General features: G+C 38.6%; 1 protein-coding gene across 3 annotated transcripts; it reads left to right on the forward strand.

Moving 5' to 3' along the window:
• Positions 1-482: 482 nt before the first annotated feature.
• Positions 483-2,833, forward strand: LOC131959444 (large ribosomal subunit protein eL19-like). 3 transcript variants are annotated; one of them, XM_059324645.1, is made up of 6 exons: positions 483-539; positions 1,652-1,749; positions 1,840-1,962; positions 2,099-2,219; positions 2,340-2,450; positions 2,639-2,833. In XM_059324645.1, the coding sequence occupies exons 1-6, from the start codon at positions 535-537 to the stop codon at positions 2,763-2,765; spliced, it is 585 nt and encodes a 194-aa protein (XP_059180628.1). In that variant the 5' UTR covers positions 483-534; the 3' UTR covers positions 2,766-2,833. The 3 variants fall into 3 exon arrangements, with proteins under 3 accessions (XP_059180628.1, XP_059180627.1, XP_059180626.1); XM_059324644.1 differs by having other exon boundaries at positions 520-539; positions 1,643-1,749; XM_059324643.1 differs by lacking the exon at positions 483-539 and adding an exon at positions 780-970.
• Positions 2,834-14,699: the final 11,866 nt, after the last annotated feature.

Below are 14,699 nucleotides of genomic sequence, written 5' to 3' on the forward strand. Positions count from 1 at the left end.
TTTTAGATTACTTTTTTTTTCCTTTGTGACATAAGACATTGGTGTACCAGTTTCAATTCAGGGTTTTTAATGACTTGTTTTTATTTTGAAGGCCTTTGTGCTAAAAGCCAAACTAAATGTTTTCAAATTTGAGTCCCCAAACAAACAAAAATGAATAAATAAATGCAATATCTGTTAGACCTATACAGAAAATGATATGAACACAAAGAACAAAGTTATTAAAACATGGATGTAGCGCGTCCTCCAGTGGTCGGATATTGAAAATATATTTCATTGGAGCATACCACTGTGCCACGATGGGGGGTGGGGTATTTTTAATACAGTCAGTGTTAGTTTTAGGGCATATTATACTATAGATACAACTACATATATTTATATTCAAAACTGCATTTGAATACATACGGTCACTAACCGATAGGTGGGTATATTCACGGTTTTCTAATACAGCCACAATAGAGTAACCCATGACGATATGTATAATGGTACGCTCTGAGACGTTCTATTTCCTTCGCTTCTACTTTGCTAGCGGCAGCCATGAGGTGAGCTAGACTTTCGACATTCAAATATGTGCTTTAATTCTTAGAAAACGATTTATAGGGTTGTTGGCTTTGTTATTTGAGACGAGAAGGACGACTGAAACTCCATTCGACTTGATGTAAAGTCGCGTATTTGTACCATAGAGCATGTAGCATGGGGCCTATGTTGGGTAAGCTAACCGGAGTTAGCCGAATTAAACAAGACATGTCACAACATGTAACAAACAGCGCAGGTCCTCACCGGGGAGGCAGCGGCCAATGCTGCAGCATTTGCAGCGTGTCTGCCAATTTTGGTCGCACAAGCTGATCGATATTGTAATTAAATTGAATCAACTAGCTAGCTATAAGCTAACTGTAGCTTATAATAATATTTTGGTCAAAGGCTTTTCTCCTCGTTGTATACGTGGATCCCCACACTTTCAGTTGGCTAAAAGGCTAGTATTTCTTAATGTCAAGCGATTACATTGCATGTTTCACATGTTATGATAGTTAGTTTTAAAGATAAACCTAATGACCCCTCCAGGCGACAGTCTCCCACTCACAAAGAAAAATACTTCACCCCTTTTAATCACATTCAGACCTGTTGAGCGACTAATTGGCAGCAGATCAATTATTGTTGCACCTTTTTATATTAAACCAGTTAACCTGTTAGTTCAGTCTTTTGACTGGCTTATGTGTACTTAACTAAAAGAAATTTGGAAATGGGATGCAGTTGCAGTCAAGCTCAGTTAAAAATGTATTTAGTTAGTAAGATGTACTTAGTATACATTGAATTGAGAATTATGAGTATTTGTTTTTTTTGTATGTTTTATCTTTTGTACAACACTGTCACTGTTCTTTCTGTATGTGCTTTTATTTGTAATCTTGGTTTTGAATAGTGCTAAATAAAGAAGCTCACTTGCCATTAGTTGTGGCTAGCAGTAATTAAGTATTTAGCTATAAAATTAATAGTTTTAAGTTCAATTAGAAACCTTTATTATACATAAGCTATTTTTCTGGGGACTGATTATTGGCACAAATGCCATTTTTGTAAAGTTAAAATTAATAAATAGTAACAGCCCCATAGCGCTGTATGTATCTCATAACCTGCAAAACTAATATGCCAGCATGCTCAGGCTCCAGAAGCGATTGGCGTCCAGCGTCTTGCGCTGTGGCAAGAAGAAGGTGTGGCTGGATCCAAATGAGACCAATGAGATTGCCAACGCAAATTCTCGTGAGTAGTTTGCCTTGCATTGGAGAGCTCACTCTTTGTAGACTTGTGTTGTGTGGCCTGCATCTTTATTGCATTATGGTTTTACCATAGGCCAGCAGATCCGAAAACTGGTGAAGGATGGACTGATCATCAGAAAGCCTGTGACGGTTCATTCCCGTGCTCGCTGCCGCAAGAACACGCTGGCACGCCGCAAGGGACGTCACATGGGCTATGGTGGGTAACGTCCCTTTTTATTTTTTTAAAAACACACAAGTTGTCATATTTTTTAAAGGCAGTATTTTAGTAGTTTTTAACCTGATTTAACACACTGCCATTTATTTCACTACAATATTTTTTCCCTCCTCCTCAGGTAAGAGAAAGGGAACAGCCAATGCTCGTATGCCTGAGAAGTTGTCATGGATGCGGCGCATGAGAATCCTGCGTCGTCTTCTTCGTCGCTACAGGGAGTCCAAGAAAATTGACAGGCACATGTAAGTGTGAATGTCACAGCTCATTGCTGTCTAATAAGACAGTGTAGTTTTTAAGTCCAGTTTCAGGAAGAGGCATCTTGCTTTGAGACACTCTGAGGTATTTTTTACTGTTTCTTACAGGTACCACAGTCTCTATCTGAGGGCCAAGGGTAATGTCTTCAAAAACAAGCGCATCCTGATGGAGCACATCCACAAGCTGAAGGCAGATAAGGCTCGCAAGAAGCTCCTCGCGTAAGTTGCTCTTTTTATTCTGTTGGGAGAGGTTTTGATTTTATATATTTAGATACTGATTTTCCTGCCTGGGCTTTATAGTCCATTTTTAAGCTTTTGTTCTTTTCATTTACAATGACCCTTTTTCATTAGCTCACTGTATTTCTGTCATTAATTTTCTTGTCTTCACCTCCCTTTTGCCTACCCAGTGACCAGGCAGAGGCTCGCCGCTCCAAGACCAAGGAGGCCCGCAAGCGCAGAGAAGAACGTCTCCTGGCAAAGAAAGAAGAGATGATCAAGAACTTGTCAAAGGAGGAAGAAACTGCAAAGAAGTGAATCTAAACGGAAAGTTTTTCTTGTCAGATTCCAGTTTTTCTTGCTAATAAATTTGGATAAAATTAAAATCATTGTTTGTGTGTTTTGGACAAAATGGGAGATGCTTTCCACTTTCCTGAAACAATGGCCAACTATTCTGTATTCCATAGAACTGCTGGTACAGTAATGACGTTAACATGGTTTATAATACTATACTGTGTACTCCACAGTCCAGCAGGTGGTAGCAGAGCTCCAGTTTCAAGTTCTACTCAACATCCCATGTCTACATTTGTTCATTTCATTAATGCAGATGTTTAAAAACACTAGAAGATATCTAAAGATTTAATATTGGCTCATATCTATTTTGCCACTCATTCCAAATTAGTTTCATGAACAATTTTCAGTCAGGCTTTAGTCCTATAATCACACCAGCAGGCAGCTGTCAGACTTTTAAGACAACTGGTTTCTGGCACAAGTGTAAGAAGGCCTATTACACAAACTGATTTATCTTTAATTGCTCACATTTGCATTAAAAAGTCTTGTTTATGTCACTATAGTCCAGCATCACAAAAACCCTTATGTACCTTCCTCTATATGTAAGCTTCTGTGTGTAATGCGTAATGGCAACAGTTTTGCCACTGCGTTGAAATGCATCTTTTATAAATCACTTTAAAAAAACATCCATGTATATGCTGGTAACTCCCTTGCTGAAACGAGGAGTTCTGAACTCAATAGAAGTTTATTTATACTCCTTTTATTTTGGACCTGCACTTCACTTTTTCCATATCAACAATGATTTCAATTCAACATGCACTTTCTAAAGGAAGGGTCAAGTAAAGTTTAGGGCCCCTGCAGGTATTAGGGCCCTGGATGTGGCCACTCTGCCAGTAGGAAGGTTTGTAAGCAGCATTAGAACAATATAACCGCACAGAAAAACAAATTTTTTGGGTGCAGTCTTGGGCTTGGTGATATGGACCAAAAGTCACATTATGGTATATTTAGGCTGAAAATCTATATACAATATATATCCCGATATCGCAAAGTGAGAGCAAATGTTCAGTCGGAATTAAAGCCATAATTTGACATGTCACAAGTAATTTTATTGAAACTATTTAAATGAACATAAATACTGTATAACAGGAGTACCTTTTTTAAAATCAAATCTCAAAGTGCACATTTAAATAAAATCTTAAATAAAAATGGCCTATGAAATAAAATAGGCCAATCTTTTTCTGAAGTATATTTATATGAGAAAAGAATAACGAACATTACAAAAGAACTAAATATGACACCCTAGTAAGGGCAGCATTTATATGTAAAGAAATACATTTTTTAAACTATATTGATATATGCGATATGGTCTAATTCCATATCACATTTAAAAATATATCAATATATCGCCCAGCCCCAGTGCAGTCCCATATTACAAAACTCATTCGAGAAGCTGATGCAATTCATATCTTACTAAACCTTGACTGAAAGAAGACTGTCTGTTCTATATCTGCACTACTTGCTTCACAGCTGACGTCTTACACAATTGTGTGTGTTAAAGATGAATTATTACAGTTTTTCTTTAAAAGCTTCGACACATTCTAGCTCATCCTCTTCCTGTGTGTGTTTGGTAGCCGGCGTGTGCCGGTGATGCATTTTATCCATGACTTATCAATTTATAACTAACTAACTGTGAGCAATCATTTGCTATCAGTCACATTGAATTCAGCTTGATTGAAGTTGACATTGGTGCAAAACTTCAGAGAGGTGAAGAACACATCAAAGTTTTTTTTTTGTGAATAATTAACTTCATTTAAATGAATCTAAACAAGTATGACAAACTGCCCACGTTTTGATTAATAATGTATCGACTATAAATGAATTAATGCTTTTCTTCATGAATTATTTCCTCTGCTTCACTTTTCCGTAAGGCAAGTAACAAAGCTATAAACAACTACATCACACCTCCGTACAAACACTGGCTGCGCTCCAGCTTACAACCACTGTCAGCCGCATTAAAGATGAGCTGCTGACGCTTCAGTCATCAAGTCATTTTCACTTCTTGCTCAGGCCTTGAAGGATTCCTTCTTGCGTGTTCCCTGGAGAAGGTGTGACTGAAGTGTTTGCAGATGCAGCCATCGCTAACCAGGACAGACAGGCTGCTGTGTGTGGCATGGACTCTAACATCTGTGGAATGAGCTTCATGGAGGAGCAGCATTGAGCAGCATCCCTCAGTGGACACTCTTAGCTCAGCTCTTAAGGCTGTGCAATGATAATTGCCCAATTGCACAGCCTTAAGAGCGTGCATATCACGAATACTGGATCTTGATGGTTTTCTGAGAATCTGCTGCATCTACTGGTACCTTGTTTGCCATGTAGCAATAAAAAATATAATTAAAACCTGGATTCATCTGGTTAGTCACATTGGATTGCTATTATTTTGAACACTACTGTACTATCATCAGGTATCTGGAAAGTCACATGAATTTCTGTTTTTTGGAAAAAGATCTCAAGGGTTGAACCTCCTTTTTCTCCCACAACTTGCCCCACTGGCAGATGTTTTTCCTGTTTCAAGTCTGGGCTCTGCACCATCGTACATAAACAATAAGACACTCAAGCTTTAGAGACTGGCAGTGAAGAAGACTCATGTTTAAAATCTGTGTTTCAATGGCCTTCGGGAGCTGGAATAAAGGCTTGCACACAACATAATGCAGCTGCTTACCTTGACTTCCTGATTTCATTTTGAGTTGAGTTGAGTTGATTAAATTAAGATGAAGTTTATCTTTATATCGCTCCATAAATCAGAAAATACTGTCAACAGCCACATATAAACAATTTTTGCCTCGTTTTAGGGAATAAAATGTGATATAAATCACACTATGAATGATATATGAAAAAAACCCAAAGTAAAAAAATGAGAACTTCCTGATATAAATAGGAATCAAATTCGAAAATATAGTGTATGTACTGAAGTGATTACGGAAGTTTAAAAAAACAAACACTTTTTGAGATAATGGCCTTTAAAAAATAATGAATTCATGAAGACACTACAGGTGAAAAATAAATACATTTTATATATATATATATATATATTACAAGTTTACTGAAATTTTATGTTCAAATGCATAAATTATTATTATGTAATGCTAACTTGCAGTCAAATTTGGAGCAATCTACAGATGCAAATTGAGAAAGTGTAGAAAAATAAACACCTAGTCCAAAAGAAGACATTATGGCAGAAAAAAAAGCCCAAAATCTCAAAATGCATGAAAGTGCATGAAAAAACAACGTGCTTGCACGTAGTGTCTCGCTTTAAATATATAATTATTACTAAATGGATCCGGATGTCTGAATGTATATGAAGTATAAAGATAAAACCATCCAGCTAAATAAATGTGAAATCTCCAGGGAGATGTTATAGGGATTGCTGAAGGAGAAAACAGGCTTTGTGCAGCAGGGCCATTTTGTAGCTCGGTTAATGTATTTCTTCATTACCAGGAGGCACTCCTATTTCCTGAAGCGTGAGCCTTAATGGGATTAGATAAGGAGAGGAATATGAGATGAAACGAAGCAGGGCTCTTTATTACACTTGGCCTTCAACCCAGGCAAAACAAATGAAGAACACTGAAGAGTTCAAGAGCTCAAGAGATCTTCAATAACAATTGAGATGAGGAGATGCAAGTAATTAAAAGGGATTGTTTTTTAAATATGAAATCAGTTATCTGAAATATTAACGCATTAAACCGCACATGGCAGTTTGATGACCTCCTTTGCATGGAGCGTCCCTTTTCTTTGATGGTTTAATGAACTGTTGGCTATCATTAGCTATCAAGAACCCTTTTATGGATTTACAGGGGTCTTGATAAATGTCAAGTTTAATGTGCAGCTGTAATCCTAACCTGAAAGTGACATTATTAACCCTGTCAGTCTTTCTTATCTACTACACAATCGCCTATTGTTGTGTTCTCTTTCTTCACCTCTATCACCTCATTGCTTCGGTTTATATACGAAGAGATTTAATACCATCAGAAAGCACAGGAGGGATTCAGGAGGTTTAATTCTCTTTCATGTTTCTTTCTTTCAAGGGATGATTGAAAGAGGGATTAATAGTGCTCAGTGATACAGATCTCAGATCTATTGGACAGACAGTGCTGTCACATCTTATGTCCAGATAGACGCCTCAGCCCTGTCGTCTTAAAACCTGGTCTGGTGATTCAACACACAACCAGACACTACTCAGTACTAAAAGACATCTAAAGACAAGTAAATCATAATATATATCTTAAACAAGGGTATTACTTTAGTTTTAAAGTGGAAGATTAAGACCCCTGGCCTCACTGTCATTGCTTTTATGTTCACTTGTACCACTGAAAATAAGACCTTTCAGCAATTTTATTGTAAAATTCTCAAAAACGTAAGAGTAAAACAGATAATCTCTATTAACAGATTCTGCATATGAATTCACAATCTGCAGGCAACAGGACCACATTTAAGCGTCTGAAGCATTCTGGTTTCCGTAGTCCAAGTACTACTGACCAATTGTGTTTGAGCAGGCTTTGGTTGACTGTGGCTAGCAAAAGGTGCAGAATGCATTGGTCAACTTTGCAATCTCAGAACTCATCGGCTAGCTATCTGATGACAATTTAGCTTTTTAGTAGCTGAGCTAACCTGGCCACTTGGGAAATAAAAAAACACGTTGCAGGACGGAGAGATACAAAAGATCCTTCGCTCCTACAGCCATCAGGCTGTCTCATTCTTCAAGAGATTCTACCAGACTAACTGAATTTCCCCTCAGGGATAAATAAAGTATAGTTTTGATTTGATTGATTTTGATTTGATTGATCCAATCATAGATCCATCTCCCACCTCCAACTCTGTTCTTGCCTCTGCGATTGTAATGCAATGACCAGCAAACAGAAGAGGACGTTTTCGGCTGGATATTTGTTATCCGGATACCTGCTACTCCAGAAATATTGAGACGAGTCTACTTGCAGTCTTGCAGGCTACATGATCCCCCCACTTTACTAAATGGCATTTACTAATGACCAGGTTTAACATACCTATTTTAACCCAAACAATGACTGTTTTCTAACCCTAACCACATAGTTTCTGTGCCTTAACCTAACCAAGTAGTTTTGGCGCCTAAACATAACCAAACTAATATTAAAAAAAAAAAAATCATCCCATGCCTCTAAAGGCCTAATTTTCACCAGACCTATAGCCATAGAATATATATTAAGCTGAACAGACTGACAGCTCCCCAAAAGTGAAGCTAAAACATCCTGGTGGCTGGCTGCACTGTCGGCCATAAACCCCGCCCCCTCTATGTAAGCGAATAGGAGGGACGTGGACCGGACTAAAAACTCAAAGCACGTCCAAAGATGGCTTCTCTCATATTAGTTTGGGTTCTTAACACGCTGTTTGTTCAAGTGTTCATTTTTCTGATGAAGTTTGGTTGTAATCAGTTATTTGATGCTGTACCATGGATCACTACTGTGCAGACTCTGGCTCCAATTGACATCATCAATGCAAGATGGCAGCGCCTGTGTCTGGGATATTTTGGCTTCACTTTTGTACAGTGGGAGGTAAATGGAGACATGTCGTCCATTCTTTATGCAGTCTATGCCTTTAGTTGATGAGTTCTGAGTTTGGGAAATAGATCACTTGTTCATCATATTTGTTTGGTAGATGTTTGTCTTGAAAGCACTCTGCTGGTTTGCAAGGTGTATTTGTTCTGCAAGGTGCAACCATTGGGCTTTGCTGTGCAAGCCTCCACCCTCTGTCTCTGCTAAAGGGTCTCATTTGACATTTTAATTTCACCTCTAAAACACTGTTAAAGTGGTACAAACACAGCTGTCAGTTCTGATTTGGAAATGTACCGCTACAGCTTACAGTAAGAGTAGACAGAGCCTAACAGCAAACCAAGCACAATGAATCAATACAGCTATAGGCAGTGGCAGATACAGCAGTTAACTAAATGCTTCATTTAATATTAAATGAGTCAGCTATGCTCATTCATCAATAACTGATTAAAATGCTAAATAAATCTGCTTTCTGTTGCATGATCAGATGATGATTCATTTTCTCACTTTTCGTAACAAGTGTGTGAGATTTAATTAATATATTCAGCGTTTGGTTACAAAATGCAGGAGGCATTAAACCGTTTACAGTGATTTTTTTACCCTTCAGCAATGACCAACTGCTGACATTTAAGTCTTCTTTACTTGAGCATCCCTTTTCAGGAAAACTAAATTTACAGAAAATAATCACATGCAGTCTGAAGTATGAAAACAACAAGGATGAGGGTTGAAGAAAAGCCTGCTCAGTAGAGTTCAGGAGGAAGACAACATGCAATTTCAAGGTATTTCTTGTGTACAGGATGTTTGGAATAGTAATTAAGGCTGGAGATGCATGTAAACTGTAAATCTAGTCTCATTTTGTCCACTTTATGCAGTGCAGACAGTTTCATATCAACACTACAACTAAGGGAATAGAAAATTGTTTCCTCAGTTTTCTCCTCTTCTCCTTCTTGTCCTCCTCTCCGCCTCATTCTCAAAAGCTTGCATTTTCTTTCTTTAAAGACGTAACCAAGCAGAGGCGAGACTTAGTACCAACTCTTTCTCCTGTCCTGCTGATTCTTCAGAATGCTGAATATTCTCGCCTTTTTCATCTCTCTATTTGTCACAACAGAGTTGTTGACTTGGGCAGCGAGTAGAAAAAAGTAGTTTCAGCTGATAGCAAGCAAAGCATCTTCAGCAAAACAGAACAGCCCCAATTATCCTCTAATCCCTGCACCTTGAAGGCAGAAACCCCAAAGTCAGTGACACACTTCAAATTGAATAGATTAGTTTAGCCTTTCTTATTCATACCAGGACGGGGCGTTTTAGAGGGTCCTTTGTGGGAATGTGGCTAAATTAAAGGGCTTGACTGAATTGAGCATGAGGAAAACAATAGACTGCTGGAATGTGAAGTGTGTCTGCATATATATATTTATATCTAGGCAGGAAAAAGAGCTGAGGCGCGGAGTAGCTGAAAAATTAATATCTTCAGATCCACAAATGCACCGTAATATGAGCCGTGGGGGGAGAGAGAGTGCGGAGAAAACCTGTCCAGTGGATTTCAAATCCTTTTCTTAGCGTCTTAATGGATTTTGAAGTTCACTTTCAAGATTTCAGAGCATGTTGGATTGGCAAACCATTTAAGGGCAGCAAGGGCTGAGGTTCGGGAGGTGAGGCGTGAAGAGGACCTCTGGCAACACACTCTTCAATCGTGTACGCCTGAGAGGAAACTCGCAGCAGGAAAAAACTGAGAGCAAAGATCTGTTTAGTCTTCAGCTGAGCCCTAAAAAGTCTTCATACAGTGACAGAAGAGAATCTATCTTTTTTACCCTTTTTTGTCATGTAGAACATTATTATGCCTAGCAAATGTGTAACTTCTGAATAAATAGCATGAAAAGCCCCCAAAAAGTAAGTCAAGCCAAAAACTACATCATCAGCCAAATAGGCCTGTCTGCACAGCAGCAACATGAGAAGTTCAGTCTTCTCAATTAAAAATCTGCAAACATTAAGAGCAAAAAAACTGGTATTAAACCAGCTATCGACCTATTTTCAGAAGTACTTTCTCCTGGTATGCATGCTTTATATTGCCTTCCAGCTTTAAGGTGGTAATAAACTTAAAAATATAAGGTCTTTTTCAATGTATGTGTCAATATCTAGTAATAGATATGCGAGACAGATATGTGAGACAGTGTGCAACTCAGGAGACCATTTAATGGTCTCCTGAGTTGCACACTGTTGTAGTCTTGATGTTTGATGTGTAGTGCTGCCCATGGTGCTAATCATACAACTGTCACATTGTCGCTGTTTTCGTTCTTTTTTTTCATTAATAACAGACTTGGGCTTCTGACTTTTTGTGCATGAATTGAAAGATCATTTGGGATGAGACTACACCACTAAAGTATAGATATTCTATGAATCAAAGGCTGCTCTATCGGGTCACAAATAATTATTGACGAGCGACTGACTATAAAAGTGTCATCATTTAAAACATTTTTTATTTTGTGCTATTCTTTTAAAATAAAAACCTACACAAAATAAATGTAAATATGTTGTTGCATTAAAAAATGAAGAAGAAAAAGATGAAGAAGAAAAAAGACTCAATAAATTAAACCACCAATAAAAACCAAATGCTCAGCCAACTACTCACTTCTTGCCGGGACTAATATATCTAATTTTATAATGATCATCAACACTATGAACAGGAAATGCAATATTGTTCATGGCAACAGTGGTGCAAATATATAATCATGCAATTGTGTATTATTATCGATTATCTATAGAATATATTACTCGTTATGGCTTTAAACCACAATATATACGGTCCTCAGAGAGTAGTACAGAATCATGTGCCAGATGGAGTCAATGTGTAACTAAAAAGCACTAAGTAACTAGGAAACCAGGACACTAATGTGACAAAATGAGTGTGTTTACCCAGTGATTAGAGGGAAAGAAACTCTAAAGAGTCTCTAGATTGTGTTGGTAATGCAAAGTAGCAGCTTAGTGTGAGATAAATCACCGGAGGTTCTGCAGTCATGAACAAGCATGAACACTAAAGCAAACTTTTTAAATCTCCCTGATGTAGATAGAAGCACCTAGACTTACATTAAAAACATGCTCCTCTCCAGCCAAGAGCCACATCCTCATGAGTCATGACCTTGCCCCTTAATTGCTTGACTGTTTGATTTTGATTTTTCCGGCCAAGGCAAAGGGCCAACATTAACGTGAAAGCCACATAATGGTGAAAGGTTAAAGATGAAGAGGAAAAACAAGAAATTTGTCAGAGCTGATGAAAGGTTGGGTTGGGTGAAGTGCTGCAGAGTTTAATCCTGTTGCAGTGAGAAGTTGTGGAGTGAAAGCACTGAAAGCAGGTGTGGAGGTGGGCTGCAAGACATAGTGCTGTGTTTTTATAAGGTGTCATGGGTTTAATTCAGAGAAACATCTGTGATAACACATAAAACAGCCATCTGGCATACAGGCCAAAATATGTCACCACAGCAACATTACAACCAATATTGTGGTACTTTGACTCTGAGGTATACATTTAAAGCAACTTCCACTCCCATAATTTTCTCAATTTTATGTTGAAGATGTAACTTAAAATGTCATGATTCAAATGCCTGACAGTGGTCTATCATGTAATTGTGGAGCTAATGGGTGAAAAATAAACAAACATACAGTACTGTGCAAAAGCCTAAGGCAGGTGTGAAAAAATGCTGTAAAGTAAGAATTCTTTCAAAAATAGACATTTTAATAGTTCTAACAAAAGTGAGTGAACAGAAGAAAAATCTAAATCAAATCAATATTTAGTGTGACCACTCTTTGCCTTCAAACCAGCATCAATTCGTCTGGGATTTTTTTTCCCACACCTGCCTAAGACTTTTGCACAGTACTGTATCTTTTTGTGCCCATAACACCTTGATTCATGCTGCCTGCTACAATGGGGCAGCGCTCAAAACAGGAATCGGAACAACCAATGAATGAGTCGAGACAGCCTGACAACTAGTCACTGAACAAGATCAATTGAATGATTCTCTTAAACGGTCATATACAAGTGAACAAAATTGACTTAGTTGACTCAAGGCCAGACAGACTTGCAGCTACGTGCATTGAATGATACAAACTTAATGTGGACTACACTGAGGAGACAGAACATACCACATTAAGAGGGGAAGCTGAAAAGTGGTTCCGGCTTTTTCAAGAGAACCAGACTCCTGAACTAGAAAGACTACTACCTGAACTATGAACTATGAAAACGTTTGTTCTGTCAAAAAAAATGCTTAATGCATTAAAATTAATGAATTAATGAATTATACTTAACCCCTTATTCAAACTCGGGTCATGGGGGGCTGGAGCCAATCTCAGCCGACATTGGACGAGAGGCTGTTTACACCCTGGACAGCTCACCAGACTATCAAAGGGCAGACACAGAGACAAACAACCAGTTATGCTCTCATTCACTCCTACAGAAAATTTAGACAATTAAACCCAGAGAGAACCCACACTGACACGAGGAGAACATTCAAACTTTACACAGAAGAGCCACTAGCCAGATTTGAACCTGTGATCCTCTAGCTGTGAGGCAAAATTGCTAACCGCTAACCCTTCATGTATTATCTAATATGGATAAGAATCAGCCTACCCATCAGTACTGGATAAGGTCAGTGCAAGGTTACGGGCCCACTGATTGGACGCTCTAATTAGAAGGAAAATGCTGCTGTCTTGTGTTTCTGTACTTGTGTGAAAGAGGTGCTTGTTGTGATTGCTCAGGAGCAATCAAATCAAAATAACATTAATCCAAGCACCGGTGGAAAACAACTTTCAAGATGACCTTTTCTCCTCGGACTGGCAACAGGCTATAAAAATCTCCCAAATATATTACAGTATTGCTGAATATAATGTTGAGCCAGCCAAGTCTGCTGGTTAGCTAATTTGGCAGCAACATAAACACATTTCCATGACTTCATGTATCACTTTAAATATTTATTTAATGATGTTTTTATATTTTACCACAAATCAGTCAGTAGCAACCATTCTGAAAGTGCCAAATATAAATTTCAATTTTTTTTCCCCCCGGTTATTGCTTTAATTTGAGGTGTGCTTTCTTCTGAAAACCGAGACAAAAATAAGAATTTTGTCGGCAGAGCCACTCTTCTTTTTCCATAAATGTTTTATCTATAAGACGGTGCTTTTATAAGAGAAATGTGATTTTGGAATCTGTTCAGAGAACGATGGTTTGAAGCTAATCCATTCTCATAAATAAAACTCTCTTGATCTCTTTTTGTTGTGTGTGAGAATAAACAGTAAATCACCCTAGGCCTCCCCTTAAACCCTCATTCTATAGAAGCAAAGAAGCATATGCGGTTCCTCAAATGTACCGTTCCCAGTGTAGCACGCTTCAAAAACAGCTTTCATGTGTCAACCTCAGGGCCTATAGTCTCTCTGTCCCGCTCAACCTCTAAGATGAACTCGGAGGATATTGCGCTGACTTTTCACTACTCAGACTCGAAGCCCTGGAACTCAGTGTACCGTCTTTTACCTCTGGACTCTGCCACGTGGTTCTCATTCCTGTCACAGAGAGTGTGTTTGTGCGAGCAGCATCCTGAGAAAGCGGAGGTAAGTCGCAGTGGCAGGAGATGAGACCATGCATTAAACATGCCGCCTTGGTGTACCTTTTTCATTTTTAATGGTCCAGTTGGCCAGGGGGTCTGGAAGAATGTAAACACGGCTGGAACCTGAGGATGGTGACAACATAAGACAGGGAGGAGGAAAAATAACACCAGAATTCAGGTTTGGTCATCAAAGGCTGCTGCTGGAGCAGGAGGTGTTGATGCACTCTGAGTCATCTAAGTCATCTGATTACATTAATATTAATAGTTCTTCTGGTTTGGAAACTGACTTGCAGCTGTGAGTTAGTTGAAGCCTTACATTTTTTTAGGTTTGAGGGGGAAAAACAGATGGTGATTACAGCTAAAGCTGAACAATGAGTCACAGTTTTTTACCTTTTATTTCAGTGGATGCAGGTGCAGGTTCAGGTTCAGGTTTGGGTAACAGAAGCTCAAAAGCAAAAACACAGAAAGCAAGACAAGAAAAGCAACAATGTCACTTTGATGTTCTGACAGAGTGAGTGGGAATGGGTGAGTACTGTAGAGCTGATGAGGGAAAGTGGAAACAGGTGAGCAGGTGGATGAGGGCATCAGGTGAATGGAGCAGGTGGAACAATCTGAGGGCATCAAGTGGACAGGTAGAGAATGGCAATGAATGGGTTTGGGGAAGTGGGAATGTGGCTGGAGGGAGGGGTGGATACCCATTCAGAACATTTTGACTAAAAACAAGACTAGGTGAAAACGTAGTATATGTGTGACTGTGTTTGGTCAATGCGATTTTGCAATTTTGTGTGCAATGTTTT

This window comes from Centropristis striata, chromosome 21, assembly GCF_030273125.1.
Source record: "Centropristis striata isolate RG_2023a ecotype Rhode Island chromosome 21, C.striata_1.0, whole genome shotgun sequence".
In the NCBI taxonomy this organism is placed as follows: Eukaryota; Metazoa; Chordata; class Actinopteri; order Perciformes; family Serranidae; genus Centropristis; species Centropristis striata.

What these genes read in the sequence shown, in the direction of transcription:
- LOC131959444 (XM_059324643.1), top strand. Translation starts at nt 795, where the DNA reads ATGCTGCAGCATTTGCAGCGTGTCTGCCAATTTTGGTCGCACAAGCTG. An exon ending in GATTGCCAACGCAAATTCTC is followed by an intron (nt 1,750 to 1,839) that starts GTGAGTAGTTTG and finishes GTTTTACCATAG; the next exon opens with GCCAGCAGATCCGAAAACTG. An exon ending in GCTCGCAAGAAGCTCCTCGC is followed by an intron (nt 2,451 to 2,638) that starts GTAAGTTGCTCT and finishes TTGCCTACCCAG; the next exon opens with TGACCAGGCAGAGGCTCGCC.